The 23,226-nt window shown below is 53.1% G+C and overlaps 1 protein-coding gene across 5 annotated transcripts; it reads right to left on the bottom strand.

Moving 5' to 3' along the window:
* Positions 1 to 4,770: 4,770 nt before the first annotated feature.
* ARHGEF15 (Rho guanine nucleotide exchange factor 15) lies at positions 4,771 to 16,281 on the bottom strand. 5 transcript variants are annotated; one of them, XM_060290883.2, is made up of 17 exons: positions 16,187 to 16,252; positions 16,007 to 16,103; positions 15,155 to 15,352; positions 13,622 to 14,280; positions 13,028 to 13,360; positions 12,717 to 12,771; positions 11,558 to 11,930; positions 11,265 to 11,425; positions 10,940 to 11,092; positions 10,676 to 10,805; positions 9,258 to 9,332; positions 9,063 to 9,155; positions 8,803 to 8,963; positions 8,567 to 8,719; positions 8,324 to 8,406; positions 8,109 to 8,213; positions 4,771 to 6,644 (listed from the first exon to the last, which is right to left on the bottom strand). In XM_060290883.2, the coding sequence occupies exons 4-17, from the start codon at positions 14,229 to 14,231 to the stop codon at positions 6,493 to 6,495; spliced, it is 2,637 nt and encodes an 878-aa protein (XP_060146866.1). In that variant the 5' UTR covers positions 14,232 to 14,280; positions 15,155 to 15,352; positions 16,007 to 16,103; positions 16,187 to 16,252; the 3' UTR covers positions 4,771 to 6,492. The 5 variants fall into 5 exon arrangements, with proteins under 5 accessions (XP_060146866.1, XP_030717327.1, XP_060146867.1 ...); XM_030861467.2 differs by lacking the exons at positions 15,155 to 15,352; positions 16,007 to 16,103 and having other exon boundaries at positions 11,558 to 11,769; positions 11,872 to 11,930; positions 16,187 to 16,281; XM_060290884.1 differs by lacking the exons at positions 16,007 to 16,103; positions 16,187 to 16,252 and adding an exon at positions 15,644 to 15,712.
* Positions 16,282 to 23,226: the final 6,945 nt, after the last annotated feature.

The raw sequence follows: 23,226 nt of genomic DNA, 5'->3' as shown, positions 1-23,226 counted from the left end.
TCATCCCGGTACAAACACCAGCATGAATCTCCTTTGTGGTGAGCTCCCAGACCCATGGCATTGCTAGGACATTTCAGTGGCCAGAATTCATTTCAGTGGCTGCAATGTTCCCTCCCTTTCACATCTATGAAATATGCATCCTTCCTTCATGTGGGCCTGTCGTTGCTGGTGTTCCTCAAACTCTAATGTGTGTACTCCTGGCCTGGGCATCTCATTAAAATGCAGACGCCACACTTCGGACAGGCTCCCAGGTGGTGCCCATGCTGCCAGCCCAAGGATAACACACTGAGTAAAGAATGAGACTGTAAGAGATCTGGGTTGCTAGGTCCACTCTCCTCCCAGGATGCCCTTTGACCTTGAGGCTTTGGGCACATGGGAGAATGATGGGCAGACCCACTTGCCAGTGTGTGTCCTGCTTGCTTGGTTCTGCCCCTGTGGGACATTCCACTGCCTTCTATATACCAACTAAACAGAAGTAGGAAGAAAAAAATGGCTGCTTAAAACAAAGCAAGAAGTGACTGCAGGGACTTCCTTGGTGGTCCTGTGTCTAAGACTCCATGCTCCCAATGCAGGGGGCCTGGGTTTGATCCCTGGTCAGGGACCTAGATCCCGCATGCCACAACTAAAGATTCCATGTGCCACAATGAAGATCCCACATGCTGCAACTAAGACCCAGCACAGACAAATAAGTAAATAAATAAATATATATTTTTTTAAATGACTGCAAAATTAAGAATTTCTGCTCTTGGAAAAATGCAGGTAGAAGAATGAAAATATAAGCCACAGACTGGGAGAAAATATTTTCAAATCACATATCTGATAAAGGACTTATATCTAGAATATTTAAAGAACTCTTAAAACACAATAATAAGAAAATAAACCCGCCCAGTTTTTAAAAGGCCAAGATATTTGAACAGACACTTCACCAAAGAAGATATGTGAATGGCCAAGAAGCACATGAAAAGATACTCAGCATCATTAGTCATTAGGGAAACACAAATTAAAACCACAGTGAGATAGCACCACACACCTAATGGACCGGCACGCAAAACAAAAACGACAAAACTGACAACACCAAGTACTGGCCAAGACACAGAGCAGGATACCAACCAGAACTCTCATACATCGCTGGTGGGAATGCAAAATGGTACAGACACTTTGGAAAACAAACGGCCAGTTTCTAATTTTTCTTTTTTTAATTAATTTATTATTTATTTATTTATTTTTGGCCGCATTGGGTCTTTGTTGTTGCACACAGGCTTTCTCTAGTTGCGGCGAGCGGGGGCTACTCTTCGTTGTGGTGCACGGGCTTCTCATTGCAGTGGCTTCTCTTGTTGCAGAGCACAGGCTCTAGGCGTGCAGGCTTCAGTAGCTGTGGCGCACGGGCTCAGTAGTTGTGGCGCACGGGCTCAGTTGCTCCACGGCATGTGGGATCTTCCCCCACCAGGGATCGAACCACGGCTAAGGTTACAGACCTAATAAGTGGTAGAGCCAGCATTTGAATCTGGACAGTCTCACTCGAGAGTTTTGGGTATATTCAAAGCATCCTGGAAAAAAATCAGCAATATTATGGAAAATCAGTCTCTGGTCCTGCTCCTGAATCCAAGGCGTCTTTGCCTTTGCAGGCCAGAATCTGACCCCTGCATTACAAGCCCTCCCTCCTACGTTTCTTCTCTCTCTCTCTCTCACCCACTTTGTCTTCCTCTTTCTCCCTTCCATCCTCCTTTTGATTTGGGCACTTAGCTGAGATTCAGGAAATGTTTATTGGTTTTATTTGACATTTCCCCAACACCTGTCAGCACTTCTCTCTGATTCTTACCTCTTCTCAGCCTACTTTGTTTCTTCTCACCCCAAATATGAAAAGAAAACAAGTATTCAGAAATGAATCAGTTTCCTCCCCAAGAGAAAATGCTTCTGAGCTCTCTGGACCAGGGCTCAGGGTAGTTCTGTGGCCTGGGCAATAAACTGAAGGACACAGACAGGCTGCCTCTATGCATTCTTGGTCTAGAGTCGGCTAAACTCAAGGTTGCCTCCCTTTGTGAATCTGGAAAAGCATCAAGGCAAGGCTGGGTTCCCAGTGACAGAGGTGCGTGCAGGGACCGATGGAAAATGCCAACCCGGCCTCCGACGCTTGGGAGCTGAGCGCCTAGGTGACCAATAGGGTCCGAAGTTGATAATCTGCTAAACGCCTGCCCTGGGAAGGCGGGGCGACAGCAAGAGTTCGGCGGGTCAGCGCGGGGAGGGGGCGTCGGCGTGCGGTTGACTGCAAACGAAGAGCTTGCGCCTCAACTTCGTGAGGATTCCTCCGTGGGGGCGGAAGCAGGAGACCGAGCCTGGCCAGATGTCCTGCTAAGGCCGGGTGCAGGAAGCTCTCCTCGACCAGTAGGTCTGGGTCCACCGCAGGGAGAGTGAGAGCTCAGCCTCACGGGGAGAGGCGGAGCTCGGCCTGGAGGCGGGGCCAATCCAGGGGGCGGGTCCATGCAGGGTCCTGGCCACGCCCCGGGGTGAGGGGAGTACGGGTTGGGTCCCAGTGAATCCTCGGGGAGTTCTGCCCCTCTGCTTCCCTTGTTCTGGCCTGGGGCGCTCTCGGGCCGCTGGAGGGTGGAGAGCGGGTAGTTTGGAGAGGGCGTACTGGGGAGCCAGGACGGGGCGGCCTCCGGGAGTTCTCTGGAGACGCTGTCGGAGGAGAGGTACTCCTGCACCGGGATGCTATGCCTGCCTGGGCGACTGTCTAACACGGAGGACAGGAACCAGCAGATACCACTGTAGCTGACGAGATGCGAGCCCTGCGAGGAAGGAGGGAGAGAGAAAAGCTTTCAGGGATGGACAGAGAGCCAGGTTGAAGGGCTGTGGCATGGATCGCAGAAAGTGGGCTGGAGGGGTCGGTGGGGCCAAAAGGAGAGGAGAGAACGCTAATGAGCAGGCTGTGGGGAGAAGCGGGCTCCTCTCAAACACCTGTTGCTTGAGGTCATGATTGCAACCAGCCTCACCTGCAACAATGGCCACGAGGATGTTGACCCAGAGCCCATAGAAGGGCCAGTGCAAAGGGAGGTCAGAGCCCTATCCTATCTGCATTATCATCGACTCCCCAAATATGGAGGCCACAGATATGAGGAGCAGGGCTGCTGTGAGTGCAGAGAGCACGTACTGATTCAGAGAAAGCCTCGCAACCAGAGCCCGGCTTCCCCAATCTGTCTCCCCAGTCACCTCCGCCAGGTCTGAGACACACGTGAGCCTTTCCTAAGCCTGTGAAAATGTTTGTTTCTTCCACCTCCCCAGAATGATAGAATATGAAGGAATGGGGCAATGGCAGCTCCAGGATGCCCCAAGCCAGTCAGTGTACCTCTCTACCACCTGGGATGTTAGTAACACCACCGTGCCTGGAATGCCAGACAGGGCAGCACTGAGAGAGACTTCTCCTCCCATGGGTCTTCATGCCACACCTGCAAGGAAATTGCAGAAGGCAGCCAGAGGGGCAAGAAAGGGGAGGAGCAACACAGGAGGGAGAGGATGATGGACATCAGGAGGAGGCTGTATACACAGAGAAGTTGATGCCTGGCAGAGGGTGTTCAGGAAAGGGAGCGAGAGAGCTTAGGGGAACTAATACTAAGCTACTTACTGCCACCTGTACCCCCTCCCTTTTTTTTTTTTTTTTGCCACGCTGCGAGGCGTGCTGGATCTTGGTTCCCCAACAGGGATCAAACCCACGCTCCCTGCAGTGGAAGCGCGGACTCTTAACCTCTGACTGCCAGGGACGTCCCATACCTTCCCCCGCCCCCACCATCCATTATTCCATTTTCTCTGTCTTTCTTACCAGGGCCCCGTTCCTTCTCCCATCCACTTTCTCCATGCTACTGGCGGTCCTTGCTCCCTCACATCTGCCTCTTTCACGCCCCTCTACCCTCTCCAACAGGCTTGCAGAATGCAGACCCCTCCAGGACCACACACACACACTCAGGTCCCCCCAAAATGGAAAGGGGCCTCTGAGATAACAGAAACATGACAGTCCCCTTCACTCCCTGTCTTTCCATCCCTTTGGAACATGTGGTTATATTTTGTGTCTTTACTACCCCCAAACAATTCTTAACTGGTTTCCATCTCCCCATCATCCCAATATTAGAACCTCTGACTTGGAGCCTGGAGGCTTCCTTAAGTGGCAGGACTCTGGGAGAGAGTGAGGAGTTGAGATGGAACATATATGGGGCACATGTGCAGCTTTGTGTCTGCCTCTGGATGTGTGTCTGTCTCTCTATGTCAGGGGAAGAGGGGAGTTTGTGTGGAGGGACTCCCGCACTAGGAAAGGAAGGAGCCTGTAGGCCAGCTCCCTCCCCATGCCCGCTGCCTTCTCTTCCTGGACTTCAATCCCCTTGAGACCACCCCTAGAGTGCCATTTGCCCAGATCGTCCCAGATGCTCCCTTCTTGTCTCAGCTCCATGTTACCTCCTCCAGGGTCTTCCCCAAAGCCACACACACACACACACACACACACACACACACACACACATACACACACACATGGCACTCTGTATCATAGCCTTCGCTATATTTTCATCATAGCATTCACTGCTACCTGATCTTTTCTTACTTACTAACTTGTTTACTTAGTAACTTCCCCCCACCTGCTCCCCCAGAATGTAGGCTCCTTGAGGTCGAGACCTTTGTCTGTTTCATCTCTGTGTCCCCAGATCCTAGAAGAGTGCCTGGCACATAGAAGGCACTCAATAAATAAGTACAATTGAAATAAGTTAGACACAGAGATGCTTGGCTGGTCAGTAAAGGATCTTTATTGCTGACTGATTGCGCTTTGTGTCCTTCTTGCTGCATCTTCATCCCCTGCCAGAGCCCCATCCATATCTGGCTCTGCCAGTCCTCTTCCCCAACCCGCAGCAGCTCTCTGCTTCAGCATCTGCAACCCTCCCCCCATCACACCGCCATAGATCCCTCAGGAGCTATGAGTGTGCCCACACACCTTGCACCTGGTCTCCAAGCCCCAGTTCCCAGCAGAGCTGACCCCTGCTCTCAAAGGATCCCTTTTCAACCAGCCCCTCCCCCTAATAAAGTCACTTTGGAAACCACTGCTTCTTTAAGCACATGCTCCCAGGAGAGCCTCAATGCAGCTCCACCATTTATTGAGGGTTTCTCATATGTCAGGCACTGTGCTAGGTGAATCCCCAAAGTCATGGACATGCCAAATGCCAGTGCCTTTCTCCCTCTCAGTCTCCCAGAGTCCTTGCATCTCCAGTGGTCGGCGTGGCAGTTTCTGTCCTGGGCAAGTTGCCATGCATGAGCTGAAGGGAAGGTGTGACGGCTTAGCTCAGGGATGACCTTGTGCCAGGCCCAGGCCCCCACTTGCCAGCAACTGTCTGCTCCGCTCTGTCTCCATTCCTCACCTCCTTCTGGCATCGTGCGGGGGCAGTCTCTCATCTGGAAGCAGATGCTCTGGGTGGGATTAGGCAGTAATGCTGGTTCTCTGTTCTCTCCCCACTGCTTGGCCCAGTGTTTCTGTGCAAGGACCAGGATGAAGGCAAGAAAGCCCTAGAGGCTCAGCTGGCCCGAGATCCACGGCTCCTGTTTCTTCACTCACCCCTGGGACCCAGAGCCAGTCTGAAGCCCGAGGCCGAGGCTGAATGGCTGGTATAATTCAGGTTGGAGGATCCGCAGGTAGGGCTTACGGAGGCCGAACCCAGGCCTCTCATCCCCAGCTCTGGCCTCTGGCTGCCAGCCACACCCAGCACATTCTCCTCTGGAGCTCAGACCTAGTGTCATTCCTGAGGAGACTAATAGGAAAAATGGGGAGTGAGGGGAGAAATCGAGGATTCAATCATCTGGGAAGGGGGCAAGACCACACACACATCATGTTCAGCAGAATCACCTTCCTTGATACGTATACAGACACGTGCACACACACACAGATTCTCTGAGACACACACTCTGGATTCTTCTAGAAGAGAGGAAGTGGCTTAAGAGGACACAGGAGGCACCCCAGGAATGGCATCTAATACTTCCCAGACTCAAAAGGCAAGATGGTCGTTGCTATGGCACCAAGCAGGGTTCCTACTGGTCTCTTGGGCCCAGATCACCATCTTCTTTGGCTGGATGTGTCCCTGCTGTTGGCTATTTTATCCTAGGACTTTATCTCCAGTGCAGCCCTCTTTCAGCTGCACTGACCTAGCTTCCTCTTTCTTGGCTGTGAGCATAGCAGGGATACTCATTGGCCAGAGGCTCAGCCAGCTCAGCGCCCACTGGCCACTCTGCACTGAGCCTCTGTTTCCGCTGGCAATCCACTCAAGCCATCTTCATTCTCCCTCATGCGTGGGCTCAGACGGCCCTGTTTTCATTGGCTGCCCAGTCCTGAAGCTCGGTCCCTATTGGTTGCCACTGAGGTAGCGTTTCCACTGACAGCAAATCCAATGGATGGATGGGCTTTGTCTCCTCTGTGCCAGGCTGCCAGCTGTCCCAACTTGTGCCGCCACCCCGTCCCCCCGGCCTGCATTAGGGCTGGGGGGCACTGGGGGAGCCTGAAGAGGACCCAACAGCCTCCAGGAGCCTCTGGTGCTGACGAAGGTGCTTCCTCCTTTCGTGTTCCCCCGTGACTTCACACACCAACTGGGCAGGGAAGGCCCCAGGAAGCCCCTTCAGCCAGCCTGGGGAAAGAGAGACAAGGGCCTAAGTGGGACCGGGGCAGGGGGCAGGTCAGGACGGAGAGGCGGCCCAGTGGGGTCTAATGCCTGAAGGTCATGGCGGGTGCGGGGATTAGTGGAGAAGCCTTGGAGAATTGGTAAAAAGGCCATTAGAGGTGGAGGAAACGTCAACATCAAAGAGGGTCGGGGTCCTTCTGCTCAGTGTTATGTGGCAGCCTGGATGGGAGGGGAGTTTGGGGGAGAATGGATACATGTATATGCATGGCTGAGTTGCTTTGCTGTGCACCTGGAACTATCACAACATTGTTAATAGGCTATACTCCAATAAAAAGTTAAAGAAAAAAAAGAAAAGAGGAGCGGGCTCCCTCCTCTGTCAAGCCCTGCGTTGACTGCTCATCTCACGCAGAGTGAGAGCCAGACTCCTTACAGGAACCTACGAGGACCCATGTGATCTGGTCCCCGTTACCCCTATGATGTCATCTGCTTCTCCCCGTTTTCCTCACTCCCTCTAGCCACACTGGCTTCCTTACTGCTCCTCAAACACACCAGTCTGACTCCTGCCTCCCTCTGGGACACTCTTCCCCCAGACACCACGTGCCTAAATTCCTCACCTCCACCAAGTCACTGCTCACACGGCGCCTCCTCAACAAGGTCCCCCTCGACCTCCCTACTTAAACATGTAAGCCTACCCAACCCCGGGACTCCTGACCCCCCTTGACTCTGCTCCACTTTCGTTTTCCCACAGCACTTACCACCTTCAGACAGTATAATTTACTTACTTTTTTTTTTAACATCTTTATTGGAGTATAATTGCTTTACCATGTGGTGTTAGTTTCTGCTGTACAACAAAGTGAATCAGCTCTATGTATTCATATATCCCCATATCCCCTCCCTCTTGCGTCTCCCACCCTCCCTATCCCACCCCTCTAGGTGGTCACAAAGCACCGAGCTGATCTCTCTGTGCTATGCGACTGCTTCCCACTAGCTATCTATTTTACATTTGGCAGTGTATATATGTCAATGCTACTCTCTCACTTCATCCCAGCTTCCCCTTCCCCCTCCCCTTGTCCTCAAGTCCATTCTCTATGCCTCTGTCTTTATTCCTGTCCTGCCCCTAGGTTCCTCAGAACCATTTTTTTTTTTTTTAGATTCCATATATATATGTGTTAGCATACGGTATTTGTTTTTCTCTTTCTGACTTACTTCACTCTGTATGACAGACTCTAGGTCCATCCACCTCACTACAAATAACTCAATTTCGTTTGTTTTTATGGCTGAGTAATATTCCATTGTATATATGTTCCTTATTTATCTTGTTTATTCTTTATTGTTTCACCTCCACTAGAATGTATAGTCCACAGGGCAGGAATATCTGCGTGTTTGGTTCACTGGTGCCGAGAACAGCGAGTGGCACCTCTAGGTGCTTAATAAATATTTATTGAATGAATAAGTAAAAGAATCTCTCACCTTCGGGGCTCTTGTATAGGTGCTTGTGGGGAGCCCTGGACTCCAGATTCCGTCCCTCAGTCTTGGCAGGTGTGGAAGTCTCTGAACAGAGTTCCTGGGAACAGTCTGGTTGGGGTGGGTGACATTACAGTGGGATCCAGACTCTTTTTAGCTTCTCCCCATTTTCCCCTGAAGACTCACTTTTCCTTCCCTCCTCCCCTCTAGGGAACACTCACCACAGTCCTCATAGATGGTGCCCGGGGAGCAGGGAAGGGGGCCTGGGGTAGGGAAGGCTCCCAGCCAGCGCTGCATGTCTGATCTGGTGGGAATATAGGGAAGGGTCACAGTTGGCCCCGGAGATCCTCCTGGGGGTTAGTTAGGCACGGGCTTTGGAGGAGAGAGATTAGGGAGGAGGGTGGTGGACTCGGAGAGGTCAAGTGAGGGTCCCCAGGGTGTTTTCTGAAAGAGACACAACTCACAGGGATGAAGCTTGGAGTAGCCGGTGGGTGGGACGGCCCTGGTGGTTGCTGAGAAGGGAGAGGCGGAACGTAGGTGGTCCAGATGGGTCCGGGACCTGCTGGGCCTGGACCAGGGAGCGATGGGCATAGTCCAGAACCTGTAGCCGCTGCCCACTGCCCAGGGAAGAGGAAGTTCAGAGGGAGAGCAGGGGTCCAGCTGGAATCCTGCCTGGGCTGCCTCCCTCCCTGAGACCTACCTCTTGGGCTGAGTGATGAGCAGCAAGTCACTGAAGAGCAGCAGGCAGAGGGGGGTGAAGCGGGGGCGGGAGGCGAAGAGCACGCCCCCCCTTCTGCATCCTAACTCAGTCAGCTCCCCCTGCAGCTCCAGGCGCCTGGACCAGGAGACCAGGGGCAGGGCCTGTGAGGAAGCAGGGAGGAGGTTCTGACTTCCCTGCAGCGCGAGCACCGCGGGGGGGGGGGGGGGGGGGAAAGGGAAGCAGGGAGCCCGGGATCTGACCTTGACTTTGTGGAAGCGCAGCCTCTGCGTGAGCCGGATCAGCTCCTCTGTCTGCTTCATGCGCCCCACCTCGGCGCTGCACCGCTCAATGATCTGGGTAAGGGGAGCCAAGTCACCCACCCCCACTCCCTTCCACCCCTTCCATCCCTCCCTACCGCCTCCTCACCTCCTCCAGCCCCAGCATCCCCCTCCAACCTTGCTGACAGCACCCAGAGCCTTCTGGGCATTCTCCTGGCGGTTGGACCCCTCCTCTGTCTGGCGCAGGATATTCTGGGGATGAGGAAGAAGGGTAATTGGGCCCCTGCTCTGTGGCTCTGGGATTCAGAGGGGCTGCAGCTCAGAGGACCCTGCCTGGCTTGGCATTTGGGGGTTCACAGGGCTGGGGGACCAGCCTCACCACTCGCTGTCTGCATAACCCTGAGCAAGTCAAGTTACCTCTCTGAGTCTCAGTTACCCCATCTGTAAAATGGGGATAACTCCCACCTTCCATACCATTAGCATTGTTGTGAGGATTCTGCAAGCAAATATATGTAAAGTACGTAGCATAGTCTTTGGGACATAGTAAATGCTGAAAAGAGGGTTGCTATTATTTTAATAATTATTAACCACAGCTATTAGTACAAACAATATAGCGTGGGGTTAAGAGTGCCTGGATTTAAAGTTTGTCTCCATCAATTATTATCTGTGTGACCTGTGGCAAGTTATTTAACCTCTCTGAGCCTCAGTTTCCTCATCTATAAAGTGGGGTCAATAAGAGTTCCTACCCTCACATAGTCGTTGGTAAGGTTAAACGAGCGTATTGCACTTAGAACCATGTCTAGAACAGACACCCAACAGTTGTTTAGCTACTATGATTAATATCATCATCATTATTATGTTGTTGTTGTCTGCACTGGGGATATATAAAGCTGAATAAGGCAAGGGCACTGATGATCTAGTTGGGGACTCTTCATACTGAGATCCCCACATCAGGAGACCTAGTTCAGGGAGAAGTTTCTACTCTGCAACAGAAGAGTGTTTCTCACCCCTTTTTTCAGTATCAACCCACTAAGGAATCTTTTTAGACATTTTTTCCCTAATCGTTCCCCCCGCCCCCATCAAATTTTAATACCACAAATATACTGTATATCTATTTATACACCCTGGCCCTTTGGAGTACCACAAACCATTGGAATATTTAAGATTTTTTCGCCCCCCCGAAGAACGAGTTTTTGCCTCCTTGAGGGTGATATCACCCCACTGGGAAGGCATACGGTCAAAGACAGGACTGAGAGGACCTCAAAGACCACTCATCACATTCCCCCTGAGACCTGGAGAGAGAAAGGGACTTGCCCAACGTCGCTCAGCCAGTTAGTGGCAGAGCTAAATCTAGAATTCAGGTCTCTAGCCAGAGGCTCTTTTCCTGCACGCAGACGGCTCCTTGAAACGTTTGGGTAGCTCCAGGTAGGGTTTGGTGGGTCCTGGACGGAGAGGCCCCGATTAGGAGTCCTGACTTAGGGGATTCTTGTGTTTGTGGTGGGGTGGGAAATGGCGATGGTGGGGCAGGAGGCCCCTGGGGAGAGCTCTCCAACGGGGTTGGTGGGGCCGAAAAGGGCCCAAGCCAGGACGGGTACCTGCAGCAGCATGCGGAGCCGCGTGATGCGCTGAAAGGGCAGCAGCAGGAAGGACGGCAGCGGGAGCCGCTGGCACTTGGGGAGGCTCTGCAGCCGCCGCAGCTCCGCAGAGAAGCGCACGTTCGTGTCCCTGTAGAAGCAGGCGCAGGCTGGCATCTGCCTCGAGGCCCCGATCTCCCCGCAACCTGCCCTGGCCTGGACCCCGACCCTGCTCCCCGTCTCCCGCCAGCACTGGTGACGTGGCCCCGCCCCTGGGACGCTCACATCAGGCGGCTGTACGTCTCCTCCTGATACTGCTGGTTCCGCACGTAATCCACGTACACGGAGAAAGGCCCCACGGCGTGGGCGTGCACCACGTCGCACAGGTCGCTGATGTGGGGGGAAGAGCGCACACGGGACAGTAACTTCCCTAGAAACCTGGGGGAGTGGGCGACAAGTAATGGAGGGGGGCAGAGAGCCAGGTGTCCCGGCTTCTCGAGGGAAGAGCTGGGCACTAAGTGGGCCCTGGAGGGGAGGCCCGGGGACAGGAGAGCGCTGAGGAGTGCTTCCTCCCGAGGCCCGCTTGCGGAGAGGTGGCGGCCCCACTGACCGCTCACTGACTCCCTGGACGCGCTGCACGTTGGAGAACAGGGTGTGGTGATCCCGGGGGGTGAGCGTGTCCCGGAGCGCCTGGCTCAGCACAAACGTGTCGGTCAGCAGCCGCAGGGAGCGCAGGTACGAGGCCTCGGATGTCACCACTTCGAACAGGCTCTGAGGAGGAACAGCAGGGCCTTAGTGGAAAGCCCAGCTCCCAGGCAGCCCAGGCAGCCCAGGCGTCGGGTCCCAGGCTCCTCCCCCCCACCCCACCCCAACCCCGCCGCGCCCGACCCCAGGTGCATCCACCTCCTGCATGCGCCTCTCCTGGGGGCTGAGGGTGTCCAGGAGGCCGCTGGCTCGCACAGCCGGAAGCTCCTGCCACAGCGTGTTGCGAGGTCCGGGGGGCCGGGCGAAGGGGGGAGCTTCCCCAGGATTTGCTGAAGAGGGTCCCCCATCCTCACTGACCCCCCACAGCTCCTCTGACAGCACGGCTGCTCGATAGGTCTGGTACAGGGGTTCTGGAGAGCAGATGTCGCACATCAGCGAAGTCCAGTGCCCCGGAACCCTTGCCCACTTCTTGACGGTCTCAGCAGGGACGCCCCAGGTGCAGAGGCCCTCACCGTCCTGCAGGGGCAGCTCCCAGTTCTGCCCCTTCAGCTCCTCCAGCTCCTCAGCCTCCCTGTGGAAAGAGAAAAGGATGGAATGCTCCTCACGTGACAGTGTAAGGGGGTAGGTTGTGTGCAGGGACTGCGACCGAAGCCCGGATCATTTTATGTGCCTGTTTTACGTGAGGCCCAGTACTAAGTGGGCCCCATCCATTCCTGCAGTCTCAACTACTGCGCACCGGCGACTTCCAAGCCTCCATCTCCAGGGCTCTCATGGAATGACCATGTCCTATGGGTGCCTCGGTACAACTCAACATGGGCAAACCCAGCTCTTATACCTCCCCGCTCTGTTCTGGTCATCAGCACCACCATGCACCCTTTCACCCAAAGTAGAAGCCCGGGAGAATCAACTCCAGTAAATGTTGGTTGAATACATGGATGGCCTCAGATTAGCTCTGATAATGGTGGTGAAATGACTAACAGGCCCAGATAACACAGGAGAGATGTTCCTGGTTGATACATGGATTCACAGGCAATAATTTCGATAGAAGCTCAAAGTGGGGGAACTAAAATGGTTTATTATGGCCCTGGCTCGTCACCGATATCAGACCCCAACAACTTTATGAAGTATTTGGTATGTTTACCCCCATTTCACAGGTGAGGAGGCTGAGACCCAGAAAGGTTAAGTGACTTGTATAAGGTCACACAGCTGATAAGGGACAGAGCTGGGATTAGAAACCGGCACTGCTTGTCCCTAGAGGCCTAGGCCTTCTTCACTCCACACTCGTGGGGGTGGGATTCAGGTGGACCCGAAGGTTAGTCTGCTCTCAGGTAGGAATAAGGGTGGGAGTGTTTGGTACCTGCCCTCCGTGGTGGCTGGAGGATCGTTCTGAGGGACGCCATCGGGACTGTCCCCTAGAGAGAGAACCAGAGAGAAGAGAGAAAGCCTCCAGGATCCCCAGCCCAGGCCTCCTGACTCCCGCCCAGCAGAGACTGTTACTGTAAAAACTACAACTCTGGTCAGTCCCAGAGCAGCAGCTGGTGGAGGAACAAGAAGCCCAGGGCCTGCTTGGGGTTGTAGTGAGTTTGTGTTCAGAATGCTCCACCTCCACCCGGTGGAGCCCAGAGGCTCCTTCCCAGCCCAGAGGTCCACTCCCTGGGGGCCCTGTACCTGTCTGGATTCCATCTTCGGAGGGCAGATCGAGATCTGGCTGTGGGGCGTCCCCAGAGCTGGTGACATCCTGTCTGACCCGAGTTGGCTTGGGGGGCTTGAGGGGTGGCAGGAGTTTGCGCTCGGCAGTGGAGCGGTAGGACGTGAGGACGACTGGGGGCTGGCCGAGGCTTGGAGGGCTGGGGCGGGAGCGGGAGGTCCGCAGTGGGGAGGCCCGGCAGGGGACCCTGGGGCCGTCCTCATAGCCTCCCAGTGGCACCCATCGGAGCTCCAGGCCGGGCCGGGCTACGTGGCAGACACAAGGGCAGCAGGCAGGGCAGGCCAGCGCAGCATCTGTGGGAGACAGGGGCGTCCTTAGGACACCCACCCTCCCCAGGCCTCCTCCCTCCCCTTAACCCACCCAGCAGCAGGAACATGGAGGTCAGCCCTAGGCATCTATCCCCTCTACCCTGACTCTCTTCAAACCCCCCGAAATCTGAAAACCAGATTTTCCAAACATGGAATCCAGTTTTTAAAAAGTAGCCCCTTCAAGTACCCAATCTTAAAGCCCTGAAAACAAAGAAGAGGAGCTGGATCGAGCCAGCCCGGGCTTACCTGGAGTGCCGTTCTCCTGGGACCCACTCCCAGCGAGGATGCCCTGCGCGGTCTCTCTCTCTCCATTCACATCCGGTCCCCCGGGAGAACCCGGCTCCAGGGCATCTGGAGCCTGGACCTTGCCTTCAACCCCCCATTCGAACCTGCCAGCCAGTCTCCGCACGGTGCCTGCGGCCGAGGCAGAGCCATCCTGGCCAGGGGCCCGGGTCGAGTGGAGCAGGGGCAGAGCCGTTCGGGGTGACCCGGAGGGTTTGGGTGGGGGCACTGGAGACAGGGGAGCGGGTTCTGGGGAGATGGAGCGCCGGGACACTGGGCTGGGGGTGCCGGAAGGCGAGTCTGGGGAAGTCTGGGAGTCGAGGCTGGCTTTAGAAGCTGACGGGGGCAGAAGGGCTGGGGGCTTGAGGGACGAGGCTGGGGGCTCCCAGAAGATGGGGGTGCACATCAGTGTTGGTGCCTCGTTGGCTGTGAGGGGAGGTTCTTGTGGAGAGGAGCCGTTGTGGTGGGCCCCCGGGGACTGGGCAGCCCGGGGGCGAGAAGGGGGGCGGGGCCGGATGATCCGAGGGGGCTTCTGGGTAGGGGGTGTTGCTGCAGGAAGAGGCTGAGCTGACATCTTCCTCCGAGCTCTTCCAAGGAGTGGGGTACGCTGCTGGAGTCATCCCCTGAGGAAGAGGGGCAGAAAGAGAGACCCTTAGTGCCCACGAGTAGACTGAGTCCTGCGAGCAGAAATGTTTGCAAGTAAATGAGCCGAGATTTCAGAGTCAGGAGGGAAGGCGGGTACACTTCCTCTCTTCCCATCTCCACTGTCTGCTCCCTTTACCTCTCACCCCTCCTTATTCCATTCCCTGAGGACTCTGAACCCTCCCTGGCACCCCCAGCCTCCATTGCGCTCTGTCTTTCAGCCTCTGCTGCCCCAGTCAGGCCAGAGGAGACAGTGAGGCCAGAGTTGGGGCACCTGGGTAGAGACCCAGGCTGGGGGAGGGGTGCAAGAGAACTGGATCAGTAAGGGCAGTGGGGTGTGCCGGTAGAGCCGCTATGTGTCTACCTCATTTATTGTGTTTTGTGTCTGTAGTGTGTGCTGTGGAGGTTTGTGTGTGTGGTTTAAGCGTGAGTGGACATGTGTGTTTCTAGTGCTACACGAACGGGGTGTTGGATGCTGTGTTTCAGAGTGTATCTGTTACACGCGAGTATGCAGTGGGAGCGTGGAGTACACAGTGTGTCTAGCGTGTTGTGTGAGATGGGGCTGCAAGGGTGTGTGTGTTCCGTGCTGTCGTGTGGGGCGTATGTGCGGTGTGCGTCTGCCTGCGCGCCCGCCCGTGCCTGGGCCGTGAGGGATGCATCACTATTTCCCTGCTCCAATGGGCCCTCCGCCCCCATTTCCCAGTTCCTCTCTCTGGACTCTCCCTTTCCGGATTATTTTTAGTCTCCTTTTCCTGCCATGAAGGTTCCTGGAGCCTCTGACCCCAAGACACCAGGAGGCCCCCGCATGGTCTCTCCTGCCCCATCCTCACCCCTGCCTGTCTCCCAGCCCCCCACCTGGTCCCGGAGAGATGCCCCGGTGGAAGCCTGGGTCCCGCCAGGATGCCTAGAGGGTGGTCAGGAGGCCAGACTAAGGTGAGGACCAATGGTGCCAAGACGCTGGGGCCTGGGCTCACTTCCTCCCGCCAGGAAGGCGCTGTAATCCTGAGACGGCAGCAAGGTCCGGGCTGGGAGACCTGGTGCCCCCAAACTCCCCTGTGGAGTCAGCAGGAGAGTCAGATCCCTCCAGGCCCCAGATTGGTTTATGAGAAATGATGCAGGGTGGGGCTGGGAGCTGTAGGCTGGGAGTCTTGCAGCTCAATGGCCTCTGTGTTCTGGCAGGAAGCTCCTTAGGTGACCCCGGGCAGTAGCCTCGCCAGCTGGCCAGCTCCTCCCCAGCCCCCCCTCAGAGATCCCTGCCCCCCTCAGGTACCTGCCCTAACTTCCTTCCCCCGCCCCCCACTCAGGCCTCTCGCAGGGATCCAGGTACTCGGCCCAAGCACTCACCCTCGAGGCCTCTCCACTCTCGGTCACCTCCCGGGGCCGAGTGAGTAGGGGCAGGAAACAGGAATCGGATCCTCCTCCCAACCGGACACCCCCCCCCAAACCACACCACACTCCACATGCGCACACTGGGGCTCTGGAAGATGTGAGGGACCCCGAATGCCGGGTTTCAGAGGATAACAGAGTCTGGGGAAAGGATGAAACTCAGCCGTGGAGAGTGGACTGTTTGTGCACGTTGTATGTGCACGTCCTGTCCTGGGTCCGCATGGCTGTGTGGACAGCGGCTGGGGGTGGACAGGGGTGGGGGTGAGGACAGGGTGGCAATGGTACTGGCTGGGCTGGCGGGAGGGCGTGGGCTCCAGACACCTCTGGATCGCTGAGGGATGGGGTGTGTGTCCCTCGACGGCGTGTCTGACCATCTCTTCCACACCTCGCATGACAGCCTGTCCCTTTCGCATCCAACCTGTCCCCGGGGGGTGAGTCAGCCCATTATCTCACACCAAGGGACCCCACCGCCCACCCCGGTTTCCCCCTCCCTAAATTTACCTTTATCTTTTTGGAAGCGGTTTCTATTTTCAGCCCGTCCTGCCTGCCCCTTGGAACAAGGAACGTGGGGCCGGGTCTCTGATGGTCTGTTCCTGTGTTTCTGGGGCGGGAACTGAGGGCCCAGATTGAGATCTCCGCAGAGGAAGCCAGTTCCTCAGCCCCACCCGGCCATTGTGTCAGGCGAGCGTGTGTGTGTGTGTGTGTGTGTGTGTGTGTGTGTGCGCGCGCGCGTGTGTGTGTGTGTGTGTGTGTGTGTGTGTGTGTGTGTAGTGGACCAAGGGGTCGGTGTGAGATCTCAGTGCACCCCAGGTGGATATGCCCTCTGTTGAGCCCCCTGCCTGCTCCCCATTCTCAGTCCCTGTCTCTCAGGGTCCCAGCCCCTGACTCTCCCTGTCCCCCTGGGAGGCTTTGATGTTGATTGGCTGGGAGCCAGTACCCCTGGGGGCGGGGGCAGTGGGCAGGGGTCCCTCTCACCTCTAATTTGCTCTGTGATTGAAGAGCTGAGTTCGCAGGGCTCAGAGTGTGTCATAAAAACAACTGAGGGGGTGGAATGAGCCACACCCCAGCCTGGGAAGTAGGGTAATGAGAGGAAGATGCAAGGGCAGTTAGGAGCTCAGGGGGCCTTTGCCCACGCCCAGGTGCCTGCTTTTGCCAGACTTTCTCTCTCTCTCTCTCTCTCACACACACACACACACACACACACACACACACACACACACACTCCAAACAAGACACTAAGAAGAAAAGCCAGAAAACTGGGTTAGAACATATATTTTAACTCATTTTTCCTCAGAGTAAAAGACAAAGTCCAGAGTAAAAGACAAGTTCCAACAATGAACCTAAACCTCTCCTCTGAGGCACATTCCTGCCCCAGGGCCTTTGCACTGGCTGTGTCTTCTGCCTGGAGACCCCCTTCCCAAGACATCCCCGTGAAAGATTCCCTCACCTCATTTCTCAAATATCGCCTTCTCAGTGAGGCTGCCCTACCACTCTTTAAAATTGCGTCACACCAAATTCCTGACCTGCCTTTTTTCCCATAGCAATCATGCCTTATAGTATATAGTGTATTACTATTAAATTGACATAGTATGTTTATAGCTACATACACATTAGAAAGTAAGCTTCCTGTCAATAAATAAATGATGACATTTTAAAAAGAAGAAAGTAAGCTTCCTGGAGGCGTGATCTTTATCTTTTTTGTTCACTGATATACCCTAAAATTCTGGAACAAATTCAGGCACATAATAAGAGGTGCTTAATATTTTGATGAATGGAACAAACTGAGTTGAATCCTCCCCACAGCACTACTCCCCTGGCTCTCCTTTCCTCTCTCTCTCTCTCTCTCTCTCTCTCTCTCTCCCCTAGATTCCAGGGAGACAAAATCTCTACAAGTGTGCCTCAGAGACCCTATCAAGAAAGCCAGATACATGTGTGTAGCAAAACAAATCCTGTTTTTTGTTTTTATTAAAATAGGAATGTCTTTATTAGTTTTACTACTTACAACAATAACATTTAAAAAGATAACTGGGACTTCCCTTGGCGGTTCAGTGGTTAGGACTCCACACTTTCACTGCCTAGGGCACGGGTTCCATCCCCGGTTGGGGAAGGAAGATCCAGCAAGCTACACAGCACAGCCAAAAAGAAAAAGAAAAAGATAACTAACCCCAAAGTGCTGGTTGTCGGCTGCAGACATGTTGGCACTTGGTACGACATGAACCACCCCAGCTCTGCATGGGCGTATGGGCACAAAAAGGGGAATTAGGTGGGCTGGGCCGCCCATGCACCTTTACCTGTCCTTCCTGGCTCGTCTGAGCTTACTTCCTTGTCCTCTCTCTGTCCTTATCAGAGACCCACCTGAAGGCTTTTCACCTGCCTGCCTGGTGGGGAGAGACTTCCTCTGCTCCCAAAGGCAGGGTAGCATGTTTTGGGGAACTAAAGTTCGCTGGAGCTACACTGAGAATGTTCTAACACTCCTGACAAAGAGGTTCCATTTGGCCCCCTGCTCAAAGCAACCACAAAGATGAAAAGCATGACATTTCAGATCTATACAAATCACCGTCTATTTATGCCCCATCTCATTCCGAAAAGAAACTTAGCTCTGAAAATCGTATCGTGTGATATGTGCCAGATTATTTTTGCACAAACACCTTTTATTTATTGTACAAATATTTTTGCAAAGGTACTGAAGATTTTTATTTTATTTATTTATTTATATAAATTTATTTATTTATTTATGGCTGCGTTGGGTCTTCGTTGCTGCGCACAGGCTTTCTCTAGTTGTAGTGAGCAGGCGCTACTCTTCATTGAGGTGTGCGGGCTTCTCACTGTGGTGGCTTCTCTTGTTGCAGAGCACGGGCTCGAGGTGCGCAGGCTTCAGTAGTTGCGGCACTCGGGCTCAGTAGTTGTGGTGCACGGGCTTCGTTGCTCCGTGGCATGTGGGATCTTCCCGGACCAGAGCTCGAACCACCCGTGTCCCCTGCATTGGCAGGTGGATTCTTAACCATTGCACCACCAGGGAAGTCCCAGAAGATTTTTAATATGATACATTCTTCCACCACCCCAACAAAGCAAAAGTTTTCTCTTTTTCTACCTTCCAAACGTGCCATCATAGTTTCAATTCTGTTTTCTGCTTCATAACTATTTGCCATGTCACTACATACATGGACTTTATAATTATAATTTTTCCTGGAAGGTACTATTGCATCAACTAGATTTTGTCACCCTGGTAACAGCAGTAAAAGTCTTCTGGGAAACTCTTCATCCACCACCCCACTCCATGCGGTTCCGGTGCGACCGTCAGTCACAGCAACCTCCTCCTGCCCACCGGAACCAGATTCAGCCAATCACAGGATCCCATTCCTCTGGCCACAGAGACTGGCCCAGGAATGAGCAAATCACCCATGCCAGGATGTCCTGCCCTGGGTCTCTGGGAAAGGGCATCTTTCTCTTTCTTCCAAGGTCACAAAGCAGGAATAATATAAGTCTGGAGCAATCTGCGTCTTGGCCTCCCTTTCCCCACAATGGAGGAAACTAGTCAATAGTGAGAGAAAATGAGCCCCACACCGGAGGGAAGCAGAACCAAGGGATGGAGGGGGCCTGACATCATTTAAGCCCCTTGGACTGCTCGGTTTCGGGGGCCACTGAATTCCCTTTTGTGCTTAAGCTAGTTTGAGCTGAGTTTCTGTCACTTACTGTTGAAAGAATCTTAAACGCTATAATTCATTCTCGAGTGCAGGCCATTTGGGCAGCTTCCAGTTTTTGGCATTACAATTAATGCTGCAGTAAACATCTTTGTGAAAAACAAAATACTTTCAATTTAAAAATGATTAATGGGCGTTCCCTGGTGGCCTAGTGGTTAGGATTCCTGGCTTGCACTGCCGTGGCCTGGGTTCAATCCCTGGTTGGGGAACTGAGATCCTGCAAGCTGTGAGGTGCAGCCAAAAAATAAATAAACATTTTTTAAAAATAAAAATGATTAACAAAGTAGCCCCAGAAGCTTCAAGGTGGTTGGTCTTGATTTTGCCCAAAGATTCTTTGCTGGAAGTTTGGAGGAGTCCTTAGGTCTTTCTATCTCACCCCTTTACCTCCACATCAGGTGGCTTCGACCCTCCTTCAGTCCTCCTTACGTCACTCACCTGGTTGTTAGGAAAATCAGGTAAAGTTTGGCCAGGCCAAGAGGCAAGGCATGGGTGACCATCTGGGGAGACCATAGAAGTGGAGAAGCAGTGAAGAGGAGAGTAGGCCCATCTGGAGAACTGTGAGAGGGAAGCTTAGCTGATATGAAAAGAGGGGTATGAGGCTGGAGGAACATGTAGCGGCCACCCCACGGGCAACCGGACAGGGCAGTAGAGGCACTGAGGTTTCTGAGCAGGCGGAGGAGTGGATGGCAGGAGTTTTAACCAGTTGCCCACCCATTCCCCCTCTTCTGGTACCAGCACCCAGTTTTCTTTTGGGAACCCACCCTTCCATCATTCTAGGTCCACATGGCCCATTCTGGGGGGAATGTATGGCCCAGAAGCAGCCAGTCGGCACATTACCTCTTCCCTAGCTACCGAGATTGGTTCAGGGGTGAGCGTGTGACCCAAGCAGGGACAAAGCTTAATTCATGCAAAAAAAATCCCTTCCAACGGGAGAGGAGCTCATGATGAAAGAAGTGCTGAGTCCCACTGGCCGCTGATAGGGCCAGGACATTGAACTCCAACAGAATCCTTCATGGAGTACAAAACACCTAGGCCCTCTTTTCTGTCTAGAAAGCTATTAGGGGTAGGTAGCCTGCCTGTGGTGTGGGATAAATCAGGAAGCGGGCAGTGAGGAAACGCTGGCCCGCTCTGGGAATCCATGCAGGTTCTAATCTGTGCGAGGATAGAGGATTCTGTCCAACTGCCACTAGGTGGAGGGTGAGCACATCAGGTATGGGGCCTGGCAGCCAATATGAAGCTATGGGTGTCTAGGCCACCCCAGGTAGAGGTGCAGAAGAGGCACAGCTCCGTGCCTTCCAGGCCTCTGCACCGTTCACTCTCCCCTCTCCGTGGTTTCACCCCTTCTCTCAGACCTGGGGCCATCTTTGTGCTTCCCCTCCACTCCTCTCACACGTGTCTCAGGACATTCATACCCAGGGGGAAACAAAAATGATAACAGCCTATGATAATCAACACAGCATGGTATTGGTGAAAAAACAGACACATAGATCAATGGAAATGGGCCAACACAAATACAGTCAACTGATATTTTTTAAAAATTGAGGTATAGTTGATTTACCATATTATATTAGTTTGGGATGTACAACATAGTGATTCAAAATTTTTATAGATTATATTCCATTTATAGTTATGATAAAATGTTGGCTCTATTCCCTGAGTCAACTGACTTTTGACAAATGAGCAAAAGCAATTCAATGGAGAAAGGATAGAATTTGCAACAAAACTTCCTGGAACAACTGATATCCATATGTAAAAAAGACACAGACCGGGCTTCCCTGGTGGCACAGTGGTTGAGAGTCTGCCTGTCGATGCAGGGGACACGGGTTCGTGCCCCGGTCCGGGAAGATCCCACATGTTGCAGAGCGCCTGGGCCCGTGAGCTATGGCCGCTGAGCCTGCACATCCAGGCTCCCTGTGCTCCGCAGCGCAAGAGGCCACAACACTGAGAGGCCCGCGTACCGCAAAAAAAAAGAAAAAAAAGACACAGACCTTACATCATTCACACTCAAAAAAGATCATGGACCTAAATGTAAAATACAAAACTATGAAATTTCTAAAAGAAAGTATAGGAGATAATCTAGGTGACCTTGGGTTTGGCAATAAGTTTTTAGATACAACACCAAAAACATGATCCATGAAAGAAAAAAAATTGATGTTAGACTTTATTATAATTAAAAACTTCTGCTCTGTAAAAGACACTATTAAGAGAACGAAAAGACAAGTCATAGACTGGGAGTAAATATTTGCAAAACACTTATCTGATAAAGGACTCTTATCCAAAATACACAAATAACTCAAACTCAACAACAAACCACCCAGTTTAAAAAAAAAAAAAAAAAAAAACCAGGGAAAAGGACTTCCCTGGTGGCGCAGTGGTTAAGAATCCGCCTGCCAATGCAGGGGACACGGGTTCAACCCCTGGCCCGGGAAGATCCCACATGCCACAGAGCAACTAGGCCCGTGAGCCACAACTACTGAGCCTGTGCTCTAGAGACCAAGAGCCATAACTACTGAGTCCACATGCCACAGCTACTGGATCCCGCGTGCCTAGTGCCCGTGCTCCACAACAAGAGAAGCCACCGAAACAACAAAGAGTAGCCCCCGCTCGCCGCAACTAGAGAAAGCCCACACACAGCAACGAAGACCCAACATAGCCAAAAATAAATAAATAAAATTTTTAAGAAATAAAAATTAAGCTTATTTAAAAAAAAAAATAACACTTTAAAAGTTGTCTATCTGGGGCTTCCCTGGTGGCGCAGTGGTTGGGAATCCGCCTGCCGATACAGGAGACACGGGTTCCTGCCCCGGTCCGGGAGGATCCCACATGCCGCGGAGCGGCTGGGCCCGTGAGCCATGGCCGCTGAGCCTGAGCGTCCGGAGCCTGTGCTCCGCAACGGGATGGGCCGCAACGGTGAGAGGCCCGCGCACGGCAAAAAAAAAAAAAAAAAAAAGTTGTCTATCTGTAGGGCATCTGGATATTAAAAATGAAAGGCTTCAGCAGTGGTTCTAAAACTTTAGCACATATCAGAATAACCTAGACGGTTTGTTAAGCCCCTGTCAGGCCCCCGCCTTCAGTGCAGGAGGTCTAGGATGGGCCTAGAGAATCTCTATTTCTAGTAAGTCCGCAGGTGCTGCTGCTGTTGCTCCAGGGACTGCACGTGGAGAATCACTGGTATACACTCAAAGATTAAAACAATGATGAACTCTCATCCTATAAGCAGATAGGGTAGGGGGTCCCGGAGAAAGAGAACCCCACATGGCTTTCTTGACATAAGAGAAGCCATTTTAGGTCTAAGCCATTTTGTGATCTCAGCCTGGCCACAATGTTTGCCCTAGAGCAGGTCTCAGTAATTAATGATCTTAGGGGAACAAAAGAATGCAGGAACAAAGGCAAAGCATTCAAGAGGCAACAATTCAGCGATAAAACAGAGTCCTAGGTCCTCCTCAAGGGATATGCATAACAATCTGATCTTTTTAGTTGTTCTACCGGAACCAAGGTCCCCCATGCAGGTGGAGGATGGTAAGTAACTAGGGGCTAAAACCGCAGACTGGTGGGAACCTAATGATGTTAACCTTCTTCAGATGCTTGAGACTTCAATCAACTAAAGCTTGGACTCCAGCAACCTTCGCCCCTATTCTATGTTGATTCCTCTTCTGCTCAAGCCCCTTCACGAATAAGTATACACCGCCCAAACCCATTCACTAATATGCATGTATCCTTAGCTTAAAATGTCTCCAATTTTGCTGTTCGGGAGACACTGCTTTGGGAAAGATCCCCTGTGTTCTCCTTACTTATAAATCCTTCCTTCTCCCACTCTTTGGCTTGCTTGTGTCTTTTGGC

Source organism: Globicephala melas, chromosome 20 (assembly GCF_963455315.2).
Source record: "Globicephala melas chromosome 20, mGloMel1.2, whole genome shotgun sequence".
Taxonomy (NCBI): domain Eukaryota; kingdom Metazoa; phylum Chordata; class Mammalia; order Artiodactyla; family Delphinidae; genus Globicephala; species Globicephala melas.
This window is presented reverse-complemented; position numbering and strand designations above follow the sequence as displayed.

What these genes read in the sequence shown, in the direction of transcription:
- ARHGEF15 (XM_060290882.1), bottom strand. Translation starts at nt 14,231, where the DNA reads ATGTCAGCTCAGCCTCTTCCTGCAGCAACACCCCCTACCCAGAAGCCC. An exon ending in CCAGGAGAACGGCACTCCAG is followed by an intron (nt 13,361 to 13,621) that starts GTAAGCCCGGGC and finishes TGTCTCCCACAG; the next exon opens with ATGCTGCGCTGGCCTGCCCT. An exon ending in CTCATCACTCAGCCCAAGAG is followed by an intron (nt 8,720 to 8,802) that starts GTAGGTCTCAGG and finishes TTCCCTGGGCAG; the next exon opens with TGGGCAGCGGCTACAGGTTC.